The sequence below is a fragment of the Prionailurus viverrinus genome, chromosome A1 (genome assembly GCF_022837055.1).
Source record: "Prionailurus viverrinus isolate Anna chromosome A1, UM_Priviv_1.0, whole genome shotgun sequence".
NCBI classification, from domain to species: Eukaryota; Metazoa; Chordata; class Mammalia; order Carnivora; family Felidae; genus Prionailurus; species Prionailurus viverrinus.
The window spans coordinates 124,636,127-124,656,565 of record NC_062561.1 but is presented as its reverse complement, the minus strand read 5'-3'; the positions used below and the strand labels follow the sequence as shown (position 1 = coordinate 124,656,565).

The 20,439-nt window shown below is 35.6% G+C and overlaps 1 protein-coding gene across 7 annotated transcripts in view; it reads left to right on the top strand.

Moving 5' to 3' along the window:
• Positions 1-20,439, top strand: part of SLC38A9 (solute carrier family 38 member 9) — a 92,668-nt gene that overhangs the window by 48,608 nt on the left and 23,621 nt on the right. For 6 of the 7 annotated variants that reach the window (XR_007151386.1, XM_047854545.1, XM_047854467.1 and 3 more), the window contains 4 exons: positions 1,594-1,764; positions 4,324-4,383; positions 7,651-7,845; positions 9,849-9,956. Coding sequence is in view for 6 of the 7 variants with exons in the window: in XM_047854545.1 (XP_047710501.1) it covers positions 1,594-1,764; positions 4,324-4,383; positions 7,651-7,845; positions 9,849-9,956 (534 nt within the window). In the remaining variant the exon portion in view is untranslated. The remainder of the gene's footprint in view (positions 1-1,593; positions 1,765-4,323; positions 4,384-7,650; positions 7,846-9,848; positions 9,957-20,439) is intronic. The other variant, XM_047854768.1, reaches the window with a different exon arrangement.

Genomic DNA, 20,439 nt, shown 5'->3' with positions numbered 1-20,439 from the left:
TGTCAGTAAATTAGTGACTGCCTTTAAATTCAGAGAGGTTTGTAATTCTTTGCAGAATGCATTTACTTTGGTGCTAATTTCCTCATAAGAATAATTTTAAAGGTCATCTTTTAAAAATAAAGTCTTTTTCAGAACTAAATTGAGAATTCTATGATTCTTAACAGTTAATGGTAACTTTTGATCTATCCCTACCAAGAGATCTAAATGTTGGAATTCCCTAAAACTAGAAAATGTAACTAGAAAAATATGAAAATATGAACGTGTCCTTTGTAGTGAATTTGCAAAGTTTATTTATACGTTGCCTCTATTCATCTATAAATTCTGGATCAGATAAATACCATTTTACATTGTTTTAAAATAGTTTAGGACTGAAATAGACATATATTGTTTCAGTGAATCTTAGCAATTCTAAGGCAAGAGACCAGAATTTGCTTTCAATTTTTTTTGGTGGGGAGGGGGTCTCTTAAGCACTGGTATATTTTCTCTTAATTTTATTATTTATTTATCCCATTCCCATTTATCCACAAGTCTCTTGGTGTTCTTATAGATCTGCTAAGTGCTATATATGATGTAAGCATTAGCCTTTTAGCTGTTATTTCATGTCAATTTCTTTTCCATTCAACATTTTAATGGCTTTAGTGTTATATGAGTTTGTTTATATCTGCCTGTCTTTTCCATTGTAATTTCTTTCTTCATTTGATAGAAAAGGGTAACCTTTCAATGTCTGTTTTTACATTGTCTTCTAACTTTTCTGTTATTTAATTTTTTAATTCTTAGCTCAATTGTCTGGAATTATCATGTGGTATAAAGTATGACTCAGGAAAATTTTATTCCATACTGTTATTTAAGTATGCCAAATATTGCTGGATAATATCTTCTGACTCTCACTGATGATTTTGTCTAGCCTTGATTTATCATTTGTTTTTATTAATTATATAATATGATACTATAATCTATTTCTTATATTACCTATACTGTTTCATTGATCTATATTTCTTTTTTATGTGTTCTGTAGTTTTTTAAGTTTTTTATATGTTTTATTTATTTTTGAGAGAGTGAGAGGCAGAGCATGAGCAGGGTAGGGGCAGAAAGAGAGGAAGACACAGAATGCAAAGCAGGTACCAGGCTCTGAGCTGTCACCACAGAGCCTGATGTGGGGCTTAAACTCATGAACTGCATGATCATGACTTGAGCTGAGGTCAGGCGCTCAACCAACTGAACCACTCAGGCGCCCCTTAATTTTTTTTTAATGTTTATTTATTTTTGAGAGGGAGAGTGAGAGAGAGAGCATGCACGAGTGGGGGAAGGGCAGAGAAGAGTCAGAGGATCCAAAGCGGGCTCTGTACTGGCAGACAGAGCTCAAACACACAAAGCGTGAGATCATGACCTGAGCTGAAGTTGGATGCTTAACTGACTAAGCCATCCAGGTGCCCCTGTTCTATAATGTTTTTATATGATTTAATATCTAATATTTGGTGGTGGAATATTCTTAATATTTTGTTAGATATTTTGAGTTAATTGAAGGAACACAAATTATGATTATGGGATATATGATTAACATCTAATTTTATTCTTTCTTTTATGTTTATCTAGCATCAGTGGATACCACTACCTGGGAATATCCAGATGTCTGCAGATATTATTTTGGCTCCTTTGGACAGTGGTCAAGTCTCCTTTTCTCTTTGGTGTCTCTTATTGGAGCAATGATAGTTTATTGGGTGCTTATGTCTAATTTTCTTTTTAATACTGGAAAGTTTATTTTTAGTAAGTATCTATATCTTTAACATTAGTTACTTTTAGATACAGTAACTATTGAAATGTTTTAGTTTCAGCCTTAAATTCTGGACTTGGGATAAATAAAGCAAAAAGTCCTTTTGTAATTCTGAAAAATATAGTTGATTCAGTTTGTTTTAATATCACAGATATACTTTTTACCCATTATGAACTGTATATATATTTGTGCTTTCTATGTAAAAAGGATAAGAGACCTATTTTGCCCCCTAGGTATAAATTTTTCCCCCTTGGGAGCAATATTTTTTCCACTGAAAAAACATGATCTCTGCTTATATCCACTCTGCACCCCAATTAATTACTATCATATATACAATACTCTTTTTTACATAGAATTTAAATTCATAGAAACACGTAAATCTTAGCCGTATAATTTTGACAAATGAATACATCCATGTAAACCACACCCCCTTCATTGAAACCATTCCATCTTCCTAGAAAGTAGTGATAATATTTTTTTATTATAAAAATTCAAGTTATTTGTTGCTATTATAAAAGAACATAATTAATTTTTAGATGTTTATCTTGAATCTAGCAGATGTGTTGAACTCTTACTAATGCTAATTTTATAGATTCACTTTGGATTTTCTGTTAAGATAGTTACCTCCTCCATGAGTAATGAAAACTTCCTAGCCAGTTATTACTTTCTAAGTGATTCATATGTGTATACATACATTTGTATTTATGTATGCCATACCCTTATATTTATATATGTATATACATACAAACACATACAACATATATATGTGTGTGTGTGTGTGTGTGTATATATATATATATATATATATATATATATATATATACACACACACACACATATATAGACATGCTTATCTTTTTTGAAGTGTAAAGTTGTATAGATGCAGTGCTGGTAGACATCCTTATATTGTTCCTGTGGAAATCTTTCTGATGTTTCACCATTAGATATTATGTTTGTTGTGGGATATTGGTTACACCCTTTAGCAACTTAAAGATGTTCCTGCCTATTATTTTCTTAAGTAGTTTTATTCATGTGTGTTGGATTTTATCAGATGCTCAATAATCTTGAGATGATCATAAAACTCTTCTTTAAATTGTTAATATGGTTAATTAAATGAATACATTTTGTAGTATTTAAGTCATTCTTAATATTCTGTTATAAACTTAGTTTAGCAGTCATGATGTGTATTTTTTAATTGCTTACTGGATTCAGTTTACTTTTGAAAGGAGTGTGGTTACTGTTATTTAGGACCTTTGTGTCTTTTCACAAGAGATATTACCCTGTGTGTGTGTGTGTGTGTGTGTGTGTGTGTGTGTATTTTTTTTTTTTTTTTTTTTTCTGTTCTCACACTGTCCTTGTTGAGACTTAGGGCTGCTGTAAAAATTACCGTGAACTCTTTGGCTTAAAACAAGAGAAGTTTATTCTCAGAGTCCTGGCAACCAGAAGTCCAAAATTGAAGTGTCACTAGGGCTCCACTCCCTTTGAAGCCTTTAGGGAAAGCTCCTTCCTTGCCTCTCCTAGCTTCTGGTAAAGAAGCCATAAAATTCATTTACGGCTTACCCTAACCAATACAACCTTATCATCACTTGATTATATCTGCAAAGACCCTGTTTCCAAATAAGATCACATTCTAAGGTTCCTATGGGCATGGATTTGGGGGGAGACTCTTCAACCTAGTATACTCGGTATCAGGGTTTTACTAGCCTTATTTAAGTCTTTGGCATCACGACGTATATAAAGATTGATAACTTCCAATCTTATCACTAATAACCCTTGAAGATAGCATAAAAACCTAGAGCACTAAACTCCTCCTTTTATCTTGAGAAGCATACAGTGGAAATGAAGATAAATAATTCACATACTTAACTTTATGACCTGAAAATCGAATCCAACATTTTTATCATCACTTTTTAATGCTTATTAAGATTATAAAAAATTAATATCAAACAGAATAAAGTAACAAGAAAACACATTCTTTACCCATTCTCTCATTAACTATAGAATAATATGAATGCTCAGATATCTGCATATGCTTTTAACTTTGCTACTTCCTTTGGTGTAATTTAGTGGTCTTGTGAGTAATAATTACTGTATAACCGTCAGTCTATAAAAGCATGTAGTATACTTTCTAAAAACTTTAAGTGGTTCTCCTGATAAGCTTGGCTATTATAAGTGTTGGTTTTCCCCTTCTTTATATAAGGTGTAACTATACTTACATATAAATTAGTGTGAGTATAAGAAAACAGTTGTACAGTTTGATTCCAGGGCTTTAACTAAATTCTGCCTTGTGGCTAGATTTTTTTTTTTTAATCCTCAATCATGTGAAAATTTTCCATAGTGAGAACTCTGAAGTCAATGGCATCATTTCTATAAGTACAGAAAACTGACAAAGGCGAAGCTGTGTTAACAATGAAGCAGTCTTTGTTCCTTGTACTAGGTGTATTACCCCATGCTAGATCTTAAAAGATTTTTATAGATCAAAGATTTTAGAGGGTGGTCAGTTTAACATCTTTTATTTGGTATTAAAATGTATTTTTTTCTCTAATTTTTAGATTTTATTCATCACATTAATGACACAGATGCTGTACTGAGTACCAATGATAGCAACCCGGGTAAGTAGCTTAGAATTTGAAGCTTAGCTTGTTTTTGTTTTGTTTTGTTTTGTTTTTAATGTTTATTTATTTTTGATTGAGAGTGAGAGAGAAAAAGAGGGAAAGTACATGCATGAGTGAGGGAGGGGCAGAGAAAAAAGGGGACAGATGATCTGAAGTGGCTCTGAGCTGACAGCAGAGAGCCTGATGTGGTGCTCAAACTCATGAACCGCTGTCAGATCATGGCCTGAGCTTAACCAGCTGAGCCACCCATGTGCCCCTGTTTTGTTGTTTCAAGTTTATTTATTTATTTTGAGAGTGAGAGTGAGAGGGAGTGGGGGAAGGGGAGAGAGAATCCCAAACAGGCTCCATGCTCAGCATGGAGCCCAACATGAGGCTTGAGATCACAACTGTGAGATCATGACCTGAACCAATATCAAGAGTCAGATGCTTAACCGACTGAGCCACCCAGGCGCCCCTTAGCTTGTTTTGTTTTGTTTTTAATTTTCTACTTCACTTCAAAACGGATTTGAGGTAGAATATATTGCTTTACCTTAGGTAAGTAATTAATGTAATATCATTATCATTATGTTAACTGAGCCACTATTAAATTTTCAGCAACTGGTGTCTTTAAAAAAGAACAAATTCCATAAAACGTTGTGTTAATGTAAGCTAAACAAGGTTGAGTTCATATTATGCAATTCACAATTGTAACTAACATCTATAAAATCCATATTTGCCTATAAATAGTCAATACTTGTTTTTAAGAGCCTCCATCTCTGCTAATTGTTTCAGAGTCTAAAAGCATAGTTCTCAGTTTGTAAAATTTTTTAGATGTTTATTGTATTAGTTACTAATATTTAAGATACACAAAACTGTATGCTACAGAATAATTAATTTCCTGATAACGAACAAAGGTTAGTAAATATATACAGAAAAATAAATTGAAGGCTTAGCAAAAATATCTTAATTTCTTAGAAAAGTTTCCTTCAATTAATTTATTTACAATAAATCTTTGTAGCATGTGGATTTATCCATGATGGCAGTCACAGGGAAGGTGAATAACAAAGCTATGATAACCTTGTTAACAGTCTCACTGTTAAACTTGTACATCACCTAAGGCTTTTATGTATTTAGATTTCAGAGATACCAAATTGATATAATTGATATAATTTTTTTAAAGTTTTTATTTATTTTGAGAGAGAGAGAGAGAGAGGAAGAAAGAGAGAATCCTAAGCAAGCTCCGTGCTGTCAGCACAGGGCTCGAACTCACAAACTGTGAGATCATGACCTAAGCAAAATCCAGAGATGCTTAACTGACTGAGCCACCCAGGAGCCCCCAAGATGATAACATTTTGATGGCTGAATGCATTGATCTCTGAGAAGACAGTTCATTCAATATATATTTTTTAAGCCTGTGTCAGGAACTGTTCTAGACTTTGGGGATATAGGAGACAGGCAAAAGTCTCTCAGGAAGCAACCATTTCAGTATTTACTATTCAGTATCTTACTTTGCTCTTTAATTAAACCTATTAACCTGTATTTTGTTAACACTAGCAAATGAGTGAGTGAAGTACCAGCTTTTTTCTGGACACGCACACACACGTTTGAATAATTATCCTAAAATATTTTGGTATAATTTTAAAATCTCTTCATACACTGGTGATTTCACGAACACCATCAGCAAAGTTTACTTTGCATAGTGGTATGTTGATACTAGCACTTCCTGATTCATCTGCTTATTTTGAAGAATGTATTAAATAGTAAGAGTATGAAATAGTCCATCTCAGTTAGTATAAAATTACAGCTGGCATTTTTGGATACTTACTGTGTAGCAGGCATTAGTCTAAATGTTGTACAGTACCTCTTTGCTTCACTCTCTAGATGCAGAAACCAAGGAAGGCACAGAGAAACTAATGACTTGCCCAAGGTTACATAAGTATTAAGTGACAGAGTCACGGTTCATTATTTAGTCAATTTATCTCCATAGCCTGTGCTTTTTACCACTGTAATTACTAGCACAAGAAAAATTCAAGTTAATTTACTTCTGTCCAGACATAAAAGAAAAAAATACATGTTGAAATGCTGACTAAGTAGGGACAATGGGTGCCTCAGCAGTTGAGCATCCAACTTTGGCTCAGGTCATGATCTCACAGTTCATGAGTTTGAGCCGCACATTGGGCTCCCTGCTGTCAGCACAGAGTCTGCTTCGGATCCTTTGTCCCCCTCTCTAGGCCTCTCCCCAGCTGTGCTGTTCCTCTCTCTCTCAAAAATAAAATAAACATTAAAAAAAATAAAAATGCTGACTAAGCAAGAAAACTAAGTGTTTGGCTTTGTGGCATGCCAAGAAACAGATAGAGAATAAAATTAAAAACAGAACTTAAAATGAATGTATCTTTTTCTCTTTGACTAGTAATGAGTATGAATGTTGCTCAGTAGGAGTATTTTTCACCAGCATTAAGAGTTCTTTTAAAAAGAGCTGATTTGGGGCGCCTGGGTGGCGCAGTCGGTTAAGCGTCCGACTTCAGCCAGGTCACGATCTCGCGGTCCGTGAGTTCGAGCCCCGCGTCAGGCTCTGGGCTGATGGCTCGGAGCCTGGAGTCTGTTTCTGATTCTGTGTCTCCCTCTCTCTCTGCCCCTCCCTCATGCTCTGTCTCTCTCTGTCCCCAAAAAAATAAATAAACGTTGAAAAAAAAAATTAAAAAAAAAAGAGCTGATTATTAGGAAAAGTACTATTGTGAAAATAGAAACACAGAATGATGTGTATTGTCTCTCCTCAACAAAAGAAATTACCATTTGAAGATCAGTGTTAGGAAAAATGTTTCATTCAATTCCCACTTCTCTGGATATCATCTAGGCTCTTAGGCTGCTGTAAAATGTGATAAACTTACGGGAGAATTATCCCAGATTGCTGGAATTCAAGGATTCTTAAGCTATAACCAACAATTCAGTGTTGGAAATACTGTATCAGCTGTTTCAATGATGTGTTAAATTTTCCCAAAATTTTCTCTCTGGCAATGGAACCAAAGGATAGTTGGTGGGATATTTTATAGCTTCCCATACAACTTAAGGATATACCTCAGAATTGTCTAAGATTCTACCACCTTTAATTGTTTGCAGATAAAAGAGTCCTATCCTATATCTAAATATAACCCTCCATTTTTTCCAGAAAGGGGAAACTTAATATTCGTGAGACAAGTTGAGGTTGGTAGAACAAGTGTCAGTCTTTTGGGATACTCATTGTCTGTTCTTTGTGGTCTTCTCTTATCTGATGCTTTCCTGTTGCAGTGATTTGTCCAAGTGCTGGGAGTGGTGGCCACCCTGACAATGGCTCTATGATTTTCTATGCCAATGACACGGGACTGCAGCAGTTTGAAAAGTGGTGGAATAAGTCTAAGACAGTGCCCTTTTACCTCATAGGGCTCCTGCTGCCACTGCTCAATTTCAAATCTCCTTCATTTTTTTCAAAATTTAATATCCTAGGTAAGCCAAGGCATTGTGTTATAGAGCTTCTGTGTAGTGGAGTACATGTTGGATTCTGTGGATACTGTCTGGCTGGGGAGTTACCCACCAGGCCTGTTCATCTATGTTCAATTTGTTCATTTGTATGTTACCCTGCTTTTTGGTTTTCTTTGTGGAGTTTGGCACAAAGGAAAATGTAGATGACCATTTTAAGTCCAAGTTCTTTTTTTTAAAGATGAGTTACTGGATTTCCTGTTCTATCCTTACTGAAACACTATTCCTCATTTCTTCTGTGGGTACAATTAGAGGAAACATTAAGATTTCAGGAGGAGAGATCCATACTGGATATTATAGGAATTCTCAATCCTAAGGATTGGAATCATTAGAACTTACTAAGGGAGGTTATGGAATATTTTTTTCCTACGGTTTCTATTTAAAAGTATAGCACAGAAGTATCACCTTCCGACCTGGGATATCATTTTTTATCTAACTCAACCTGCCCAGCTTTATTCTGCTTTTGCCATCCTCTTCAGTGATTTCTCTCTACTGGAGAGAAAAGGCCTCTTTAAAGGAAGAGACTTCTTACTGTGAGCCCTGTTTTACAGAAATTTCTGAAATCACTGAAGAAATTTCAGAAATTTTAGCATCGTTAAAGGAATGTTTTCACCTTTTTTTTTTTTTTTTTTTTTTGCAGCACTTTTGCAACACTGAGCTTTTAGACGGTGAAAGGAACCCCTAATGAAAGCTTAGATCTGGTTAGCTAAAGACAAGGATAACAGTCATAAAAAATTGATAACCCCAAATAAACCATAGGATTTCACCTCCTCCCTATAGATCTGATCTCCTGGTAGGCCCTAGAGTATAAAATAATTAGATTACTCATCACATCAAGGAGCTAGCTTTTTGAGTTTCAGAAAACCAAAGTAGGAGGTAAGGGTATTTTTCTATACCTCTGTGTCTCACAATAGGATTCACTACAAGACTGCCATAGACACCCACAGAGAATGAAAAGTTGTGGTTATATAAGCTTTGGCCTCTTGTTTTTATTCTTTCTGAATCAGCTAATCTGCAAACCCAGAGTAGCTCATTTGTGGTTTCCTGATTTGCTTGCCGACTTTCCTATGGAACAGATCTTTAAAATTGGCATATAAATTTATAGAAATATTTTTTAAACAATCACAAAACTTGTAACCAGGTTGATTATTTTCCACCTCCTTAAGGATATTTTGCCTTTGCCCTTTTTCTTGATACTCTCCCTTTCTTTTAAAACTGTAGCTTCTTTACAGAAATTTTTATCTAATTCTTAAAGAAAGAAACCTACTTGAATTTCCTGACTCTACTCCATAATGACTGGATTTAACTCCTTAAAGGAATAATTCTTTAACTTCTAGATTACCAGAAGCTGTGAATGTCCACCTCACCCTGTGTATAAATACCTATGAGTAGAATCTGTAATCTTTTCATCTAATAGGTAGTACTGCCTAGTTGAAACCTTATCCAGATACGACATCAGAGTGTTCATGGATTATTTGGCTTATCACCTTTCTCAAATAGGTTTATAATCTACAGTCACTACTTTTCTTTCTCTATACTTTCTTACCATCTTTCAGTAAATATTGTGGCAGACTTTTCCTGCTTATTGACTATCTCTGATATTTCCAATACAAAGAATAAGAGTCAGTTTGATGTTGTTTTTTTCTCTTATGTAACCATACAGTTTTGTAATGAATTCTTTGCATGTATCCTCCACTTAACTCATATATAAATTAGACAGTCTTGCCTTCTTCAGTATATGAGCCACTTTCATCTAGTTCTTAGGCCCACTATATAATGTTTTGTTTTGTTTTCTGAAAACTCACATAGCTGGTTTCTGTTCTTTAGATCACACCTGGGTTTTAGTGGGCATAATCCATGAAGGTAATAATTTTCCAAACTTTGCTGAGAATATAGAAACAAAGCTTAATTTTAAAATAGTCTGTAAAATACACAAAAATGATCAATGGTTTCTGAATTTTTTCTCACAGGCACAGTATCTGTTCTCTATTTGATTTTCCTTGTCACCTTGAAGGCCATTCGCTTAGGATTTCATTTGGAATTTCATTGGTTTATGCAAACAGAATATTTTGTACCAGGTGAGCTGTTTTGGTCAAATAAAGAATCAGTAAATTACCAAAAAATGTGACCTTTAGTTAACTATTGTTAAAGTACTGCTATCATAAAACAAATAGTGGTATTTTTTGAACGAGCACTGTTTATTAATGCTTAATATTAAGCTAAAAACAGGGATACAATTGAAATATCTCTGCTTTTCTTTCAGTTAGGAGTAACCAGGGTCTGTTGTCCTTTCTGCTTTAGAATTGAAGTTCACTGAAGTTATAATGCAATTGAAAAATCAAGAACTCATTTTCTAGACTTTTCTGTGAAAGTACACCCTTAGAATTTCAGAGATTTAGAACCTGGTCAGTGTTAATATATGTAGATAATACTCTTCATTAACATCATTGTTCTCCTCATGGTTTTTTTTAAATTGTTTTTCAGGCTAATTAAGATGATAATTTTAAGTGTTTCCTCCCTCCTTTTTTCTCTTATGGTTATAAATTGGGAATTTCTTAAGTCACTCAAATTTAGAGGATTAGGAAGCAATGAATGGATAATGCTAAATGAGAGAACAGATTAAAAAATAGAAGTGAGTATTATACTAGTCTCCTGGAAACTAATAAAGAGAAAGTAGTACAAAATCCCCTTGTTTAGAGAGACTGCTTTCTTTCCATTCTTCACCTGTTAATTCAGGCAGTCTAGAATTCAAATTTATTTAGTATCTGGTGTTACTCTCTAAAGGCAGCAATTATAATTGTCTACCACTCATTCTATTTCTCTTGTTACAACATTCCTGGGTTTTCCAGGTGTATTGAGTTGGTATTTGTTGAAAGTTGTTTGTTATGGTTACTTGTTTTCAGATCATCTTGGTGCATTAGCTTTGATTTTTTTATTTCTATAAGAAGTTCATAAGTCAGTGTCAATTCGGGATAAAGGAAATAATTGGATCTTGAAAGGCATCCTTCTCTTTCAGTTTGTATTTAAAATTGAACACAGATGAAAATGGCAACATTAAGCTAGTGCTTCCATTCATTGATAAAAATAGTCCAGGATGTTTTTTTCTAAAATTAGATCCATACTGATTTATAGTAAGAGTCTTAGTGATAAATGTTTCTGCTAATGATAGCACATGAGAGAAATATGAATGAAAAAAAGAGTATAAATATTTAGAAGATGAAAAGGAGAACATATTTAAAAAGAGGTTAAGCCATTTATTTCACTTTTTTTTTTTTTTTTGAGAGAGAGAGAGAGAGAGAGAGAGAATGAATGGGGAGAGGGAGGGTAGAGGGAGAGAGAGAGAGAGAAAGAATCTCAAGCAGGTTCCACACTCAGTGTAGAGTGTGACCCAGGGCTCTATCCCACAACCCTGGGATCGTGACCCAAGCTGAATCAAGAGTCGGACACGTAACCAACTAAGCCACCCAGACATCCCTCACTTAATTTCACTTTTAAATGATATGAAGGGAGAATCATGAGGATTAAAGAGGCTTGTGTTAATATTTATGGTCCTGAAACTGGTTACTTTATCATGATTGAAGAATTTCTTAGGAATGAAAATATAGCATAAATCTTTTTCAATAAATCCTAATTTAATTAAGAGTCAGGGAACTTTGGAGGGTATGACTCTTTAGTGTCCTGATGAAGAATTCACATAAACTTGTATTCTGATTGAATCTTTATTTATATACTTTTGTTACTTAAAATTCCTTTCTCAATTTAGTGGGTCCCATTACTCTTCTTCCTAGGTAATTAGAAAATAATGAGAAAAAAAAATCTCCTCATGTATTTCATCCCATCCTGCCTGCCTCCAAGACTTTATTTCTGTAGTTATCCCTTCTGTCTTTTTAATCATGTATCATCAAAATTTTCCTTTACTCAATTATTCCTACCAGAATATAAATCTGTCTTTCAGTCTAAAAACAAAAGCTCATATGACCCTGCATTCCCCTCTAGCTGTTGCTTCCCTTTAAAGAAAAACTCTTTGAAAGAGTTTTCTGTGCTGTTTCTACTTCTCCTTCCATTTTGCCTTGAACTCATGTCTGTTAGGTTTTTGCCCCAGTCACTCCACTGACAACCAATAACTCCTTCTCTTCCTGCTCAACCTATCAGTAGCATGGGCACATTTGGTCACTGCTTCCATCTTGAAACATTTTCTATACTTAACTTCTGAAACCCCATTTTCTCTTGATTCTTCTACATGACCGCTCTTTCTCATATTTCTGACCGGTGAATTACAGAGTTATCCAGGGTTTTGCTCAAGCCTCTTTTATCTCTACTCTTATTCTCTAAGTAATAGCATGTAGTCACCTGGCTTTATATATTGTCTATATGATGACTAGTCCCAATTTTATATCTCTAGCCCAGATCTCTCCCCTGAGATCCATACTCAAATACCTACCCCTTCTACATCTCCCCTTGGATGTCCACTGGGTATCTCAAATTGAAATTTATGAAAAACAAATACTTGTTTTATTCCTCATCCACCCCCATCCCTCCAACCTGCTTAACCTGCTCTCCCTGGTTTCTGTAATTCAGAAAGTTGTAGCTCCAGTTTTCCACTTGCTCAGGCCCAAAACTTTGGAGTCATACTTGACTGTTCTTTTTTTCTTCCCCACCCTACATGTCTGCAAAGCATGTCAGCTGTACTTTTAAAATAAATCGAGGGCGCCTGGGTGGCTCAGTCGGTTAAGCGGCCGACTTTGGCTCAGGTCATGATCTCGCGGTCCGTGAGTTCGAGCCCCGCGTCGGGCTCTGTGCTGACAGCTCAGAGCCTGGAGCCTGTTTCAGATTCTGTGTCTCTCTCTATCTGACTCTCCCCCGTTCATGCTCTGTCTCTCTCTCTCTCAAAAATAAATAAACGTTAAAAAAAATTTTTTTTAAGAAAATAAAATAAATCGAGAATCTGACTTTTTTTTTTTTAACGTTTATTCCTTTTTGAGAGACAGAGACGGAGTGTGAGGGAGGAGGGGCAGAGAGAGAGAGACAGAGACAGAATCTGAAGCAGCCTCCAGGCTCCGAGCTGTCAGCACAGCTGTGCGGAGCTCAAACCCACAAATTGTGAGACCATGACCTGAGCCAAAGTCGGACGCCCAACCAACTGAGCCATCCAGGTGCCCCAGAGAATCTAACTATTTCTTACCATTTCCACCAAAAAGAATTGTGTCAAGATGCTAATTTCTCATCTGGATTTTTATAGTAGCCTCTTAACTAGTCTCACCCTTTCTACTCTGTCTCCCCTTCAGTAGTCTTGTTCTACCCCTAGCAGCCAGAGTGATGTTTTTAAAACACAACGTCCATAAGCCTCTAACGGTTTCCCTTCTCATTCAGAATAAAGCAAGTCTTTATCATAGTCTTGGTCCTATATGATCTGACTCCTGGCTTTCTCTCTGCTATCATTCCCTACTACTCTCCTACTTATTTAGTCTACTCCAGCCACACTGTCTTCCCTGCTGTTCCACAAAAATGGCAAGCACGCTTGTGTCCCCAAGTCCTTGCACTGTTAACTGTGTACACAATGCCCTTGTCTTTTCGCAGGTATCCATATGGTTAGTATCATTAGAGAGGCCTTCCTTGGCTTCCTGCCCACTCCCACCTCTACCAAATCTTATATGCAAATATTCCTGGTCATCTATATCTTTTAAGTTCTTAATTCTGATACGAAGTGGCATATTAAGGGGTATCTGTTTTTCTAATCTATTTGGGTCCTGAGTTTCAGACAGAGAGTAGCAGAAGTTAAGATAACAAACATTTCTAAAAATTTATTTTATTTTATTCTAAAAATTTATTTGTTTCTTAAATTCAGAGATTGAAAGTTCACTTTGTAAGGAATACCTGTATTTTTTTTAACCTGTGTATCTGTCTCCCTTAAGAAGAATATTAGCTCCTGAGAAAAGAAATGTTTCTTTGTTTTTGTTTTCTATAATTCTTTATTACTATTGTACCCCCAAGGCCTATAATAATTCCAAGGGCATAGTGAGTAGTCACTAAACAATGTTGAATGAATAAATGTGTTTATCCCTACTCCTCCCTAAATGTCATTAAAACAACAGTAAAAAAGTAACAAACAAAGGGGACTGTAGAAGAGACAATAGCAGGCAAGAGATAACAACAGATTGTTAGATGCTGGCAAACTGAAAGACGGTTAGACTGACAGCAAAGTAGACAAAGCTGAAATGTAAGTACCTATAGAGAGGGATTCCACTACAGAGGAAGCCGTTTAGAGCTACACATTGAAACCCTCAGTATTTGAAGGTTTTTGGGTCACTCACAAAGCAAGAGTAAGGAAAAGGGCCTAAAATGGATAGAATTCCCTGAAAGTTTACATCAGGAGTAGTTGTATTATAAACCCATTTCCTCCTCAACCTAGCAAGAAATGGAAGACTGAATAGTCAGGCTCAGAACTCAGGCTCTCCAAATACAACAAAGGGTGGAAAAAAGGCTCTAGTCTGAAAACAGGGACTAAGCAAAAGTGTATATGCTGAATGGTGAGAAGGTCCTCCCTCCCTGTACCCCTCCAATTCTCTTCTCTTTACTCTTTGGCTCCCAGAATGCTGACAACATAGAATAACAAAGGATTCTCCTCTGTAGAAACTGACAAACCCAAGAGGAAAGACCTAGAGTCTTGGATATTTGGGTTCTCCCAAAAAAATGGCAAGTACCTTGCTTGTATCAAACCATTTAGATGTTTACTAAGTATACATTTTTTTAGTGCTTCACTTTTAAATATTAAACAATAGACGAAGTTCACTAGATATTTGTGGAAAACCTCTTACATGAAAACAAAACTGGGGCAAGAGGGAGGACCTTGAAGGGACAAGACGAATAAGAGGGAACAAAAGAAAAAACTTTCAAAAAATTACCTTCTCAAAGTGACACAAGACAGTGATATATCCATGAAATAGTATTTGGATGCCAAGGAAGGAAAAAAAGGAGGTACCTTGGTCTTAGAAACCAAAAATATAGTAGATGGGGTGCCTGGAAGGTTCAGTCGGTTAAGTGTCAGATCTTGATTTTGGCTCAGGTCATGAACTCATGGTCCTGAGATTAAGCCTTGTGTTAGGCTCTGAGCTGAGTGTAGGGCGTACCTAAGATTTTGTCTCCTTCTCCCTTTGCCCCTACCCCACTCTTATGTGCATGTACACACACACTCACACACACACACACACACACACACACACACACACACACACACACTTTCTCTCTCTCTCTCTCTCTCTCTCAATCTTTCTCTCTCTCTCTCTCAAAAAAAAAAAGAAAAGAAAAGAAAAAGAAACCAAAAATATAATGGAAATTAAGAATGCAAAGAAAATTTGGAAGATAAAGCTAACTTCCCAAAATTATATTAGAAATCATGGATGTATGGGAGGAAAAAAGGGAGAGAAGAAGGAGGGAAGGAAGCAAGGAAGGAAAGGAAAGAAGGAAGGAAGGAAGGAAAAACAAAAGATAAGAAAATTAGAGCATTAATCCAGGTAGCCCAATAATGAAAAATAGTTCCATGGAACAAAGAATGTGAAGGGGGAAGAAATTATCAAAGAAATAATTGAACTTTCCTGCAAACCGAAAAACATGAGTTTCTAGATGTACAGGACCCAAAGTGCCCAGCACTGTGAATGAAACCCATACCAGAGCATATCATCATAAGATTTTAGAACACCACAGATAAAGAGAAGACCCTGAAAGCTTCTATGGATGAAGGATAGGTCTGTAAAAAAGGTCTGGGTTCAGAATAGTATCAGACTTTAATAACTTCAAAAGCTAGAAAAGTGTCATAAAGGTCTCAGAATAAATTATTTTAACCTAAAATTTCAAATCCTACCATACCCTCACTGAAGTGGTAGAGTACAATAAAGCTATTTTCAGAAAGTAAAGTCTCACAAAATTTTACCTTCCATGTACTCTTTCTCACAAAAAACTGCAAAATGTGCTCCACCAAAAAGCAGTAAATTGCAAACTCCTCTGAGTGGCAGTGAAGGGATATCCTAGGAAACAGCTGTGCAGCAGGCCTAGTGAGCACCCTGCCCAGACCACAGCAGCAGACAGAGCACCCCAGGAAGCAATTTTTCCAAAAGGAAAATGAAATGGAAAAGATTGTTTGATGTGTTGTATGGATAGAGTGGGTAAAGTTTTACCATTCTTCTGGAGAGTTTGGGGAAAAATTAGTGTTAACTAGACAGGCAATGAAAAAGTAAAAACCTCCATATCTCCATAAAAACAGGCCAACAAAAGTATCTTTATATAAGAAAACATAATAATGACTGAATAGTACAGAATAACCATGAAAATTAAAACATTGAATATTGATTTTGTAAAATCAAAATTTGAATTGTGATTATATGGAGGGGTTAGAGATGGGAAAATGTGAGTGATGGTAGTAATAGAAAAGGACTAAAGTCTTGAGGTAGAAAAGCAATGGATTATGTCTAAAATTTAAAAAATAAGGGAAAAGGAATATAAGCATATTAAAAATAAGTTATAATTAGTTACCTCTAGGAAACAAGATTTAGGATGGGAGGTATGAAGCAAGAGAATACTGTTTTTTTGTTGGGAGCCCTGTAATACTATTTAACTTTTAACAATTAGCACACATTTAAGACTGCTGTCAAGAATACATTTTAACAATGAAAACCTATTAAATGGTTTGGAACTGATTTCACAAAGATTTCAGACACTGATATTCAAGGATTATGGGGTGATTGTCCATTTGATAGCAGCATTGTGTTCATATGCAACCAGAAAAAAATAATTTTCTAACTACATATGATTTAAATAGTTTTGTTATTAATGTTATTAGAGGCAGACTGCATTCTACCGTGCATTCATTGATGCTTAATAATGTCTCCAAACATAATGGAATTTTTCTTTTCATATTTTTAATGTGTAGGCCTTACCATTTTTTTGTTTTTGCTTTTGAACTTCTTATTGAAGCATAACATACACATATAAAAGTGCACAACTCATAAGTATACATCACAAAGAACATACTAGATACCTAGCACCAGATAAAAAACTAGCACTCCAGAAGTCCCATTCAGTATGCCTACCAGCCACTGTCTCCCTACAGTGATAACCACTGTTCTAACTTCTAGCCCTAAAGGGGGTTGTCTGTTGTTTTTTTAACATCACGTAAAAGGAATATAGAACATACATTCTTTTGTGTCTGGCTTCTTCCAATCAACATTGTACTGTGATACTGATCCATATTATGTCTGTTTGTAGTTCATTCATTCTCACTGGTATCTTACTATATAACTATACGCACAATTTGTTTTATCTTTTACTGTTAAGGGACATTTGTCTCCAGTTGTTTAGTATTATGTTTATTGCAGTACTCTATTCTCCTACATATCTTTGATGAAAATATGCCAGCTTTCTCTTGAGTATTAACCTAGGAGTGGAATTGTGAGGTCAGAGGGTATGCGTATACTCTGCTTTGGTAGATATTACCAAATGGCTTTCCAAAATGGTTGTACACTTAAATGGGTGAAGTGCATATGAATTATATATCAGTAAAACTGTTGAAAAGAATTTCAGGGTTTTTTTCAAATGTTTATTTTAGAGAGAGACAGGATGAGCAGGGGAGGGGCAGAGAGAGGGAAACACAGAATCTGAAGCAGGATCCAGGCTCTGAGCTGTCAGCACAGAGCCTGACACCGGGTTTAAACTCACAGAATGCAAGATCATGACCTGGTACAAAGTTGGACACTTAACCGACTACTGAGCCACCCAGGTGCCCCTCAGGTTTTTAGGAAAGATGCTCAAAAAGAGTTTTTGTTGGCTAATTGGAAAAAGCTGGATATTTATTCTAATTTGACAAACAACACTGGTATCACCTGACATAGTTAGAAAAGGATCAACTAACAAGTTGCTTCAGGAAGCATTTAATGGTAATAGGGGTTGACTGCTTTGAAAGACAGGAAAGATTAGCTATACTGAAGAGAGCTTATTGAAAACTAATAGATCTTAGCAAAAAGCAAAATCAGTTTGAAGAACAATTTAAAATCAAATTTTGACCACTGATAACAGCTGAAGTCCTTTATTCTGAATAGAAATTAATACCTCTGATTATGAGTCATACATTGTCAAAAAAGACATGGCTCACCGCCCTCCAGGAGCTTAGAGTTGAGCAGTAAGACCAGTTTGTGAATTAATGATTATAATGCAGAGATATATAAAAGAGACGTAATAATATAGAGAAATTTCATGTAAATAAGAATTAGAAATCAGGGGCACCTGAGGGTGGCTCAGTCAGTTGAACATCTGATTTTTGAGTTTGGCCTAGGCCATGATCCAGGGTCGTGGGATCAAGCCCCAAGTCATGCTTTGCTCTCTCTTTCTCCCTCTGCCCCTCTCCCCGCTTGCTTTCTCTCTCTAATAATAATAATAATAAAGAATTAGAAATTAGATATGGGTTCTAAACAGAGAATGTTTTAAGGGCCAAGGAGTTATTTAAATGAAGAATTGGAGGACGGGGTGTATTCCACGTCAGCGGAACAACATGTTTAAGCATTAGCTAAGGCCTGAGATAACATGACCCATTTAGGAAATTACAAGAATTTGGGAGGCTGCAGTGAAAGAATACTTGTTGGGGAAGTGACTGGAGATAAGGATAAAGAGGCAAAGCCCAATTATGAAGAGCTTTCTATTTAATTTAAAAATAACTTTAGTGGCTCAAACCATCTTTCTGTTTTATTTAAGGTTGGCTGAAGTAGGAGATAGTCCTCTATGTCTCCAGGAGGTCAGTAAGGTAGAGGAAAAGTAGTCATATAATTCCCTGCCTAAACATAGGATTCATAATGGAGCTGCTCCAGTCAAATTACTACTACTACTACTACTATTAATAATAATAATAATAATAATTAAAGCTGAGGTCAGAGCTGCTATAGCCTCATTTATTCCCTCTCTCTGAATCAACAATATGTGGAAAAGCAGTGTTAATGAAAACACTGTCAGAACCTGGGGATATAGCTAAAGTACTGCTGAGGTGATAATTCACAGCTGGGTGATGAGTGATCTAGTTTGTATATTGTTGGCTCCTTTGACATAAATGAATTGACCATAAATGTGTGGATATACTTCTGGGGACTCTTTTCTGTTCCATTGACCTCTTTGTCTCTTTTTTTGCCAGTACCATACTGTTTTGATTACTATAGCTTTGTCCTGTAGTTTGAATCTGAGATTGTGATGCCTTCAGCTTTATTTTTCCTCAAGACTGCTTTGGCTTGGGGGTCTTTTGTGGTGTCATATACATTTTAGGATTGTTTGTTCTATTTCTGTGAATAATGCCATTGGAATTTTAATAGGGATTACACTGAATTGCTTTAGGTGGCATGCGTATTTTAACAATAATAATTCTTCAAATACATGGAGATGGCATATCTTTCCATTTATTTCCATTTGTGTCTTCTTCAATTTCTTTCATTACTCTCAGTTTTACCTTATAGGCCTTTCACCTCTTTGGTTAAATTTATTCTTAAGTACTTTATTCTTTTTGATGCTATTGTAAATGTGATTGTTTCCTTAATTTCTCTTTCTAATGGTTCATTGTTAGTGTATAGAAGTACAACATGGGTGCCTGGGTGGCTCAGAGTGCGACTTCAGCTCAAGGCATGATCTCGTGGTTCATGAGTTTGAGCCCCACATCGGGATCTGCATTGCACTAACAGTGCAAAACCTGCTTAGGATTCTCCGTATCCCTCTCTCTCTGCCCCTCCCCTACTCGCACTGTCTTTCTTAAAAATAAAGAAATATAAGCTTAAGAAAAAAAGAAATGCAACAGGTTTTTGTGTGTTGATTTTGTATCCTGAAATTTTACTGAATTTATTTCTTAGTTCTAACAGTTCTTGGGTGGAGTCTTTAGAGTATTCTATAGGCAATATACTGTCATCTGCAAATAGGGACACTTTTACTTCTTCCTTCCTGATTTGGGTGCCTTTTATTTCTTTTTCTTGTTTAATTGCTGTGGCTAGGATTTCTAGTACTATGCTGAATAAGAATGGTGAGAGTGAGCATCCTTGTCTTGTTCCTAATCTTGGTGAGCAAGATTTCAGCTTTTCATTGTTGAGTATGATGTTGGTCATGCCCTTTATTACACTGATGTACATTCCCTCCATACCCAGTTTGTTGAGAGTGTTTATCATAAAGGGATGTTGAAATTTCTAAAATGCTTCTTCTGTATCCATTGAGATGACCATATGATTTTTTATCCCTCGTTTTATTAATGTGGGGTATTAACTGATTGATTTGTAGATGTTGAACTCTCCTTGCATCCCTCAAATAAATCCCACTTAATCGTGCTATATTATTCTTTTAATGTATTATTGAAAACAGTTTGCTAATGTTTTGTTGAGGATTTTTGCATCTGTGTTCATCACGGATACTGGCCTGTAATTTTCTTGTAGTGTCCTTGTCTGGATTTGATATCAGGGTAATATTGCCCTCAAAAAGTGAGTTTACAAGTGTCCCCTCCTCTTTTATTTTTTGGAAGAGTTTAAAAAGGATTAGTATTAATTCTTCTTCAAA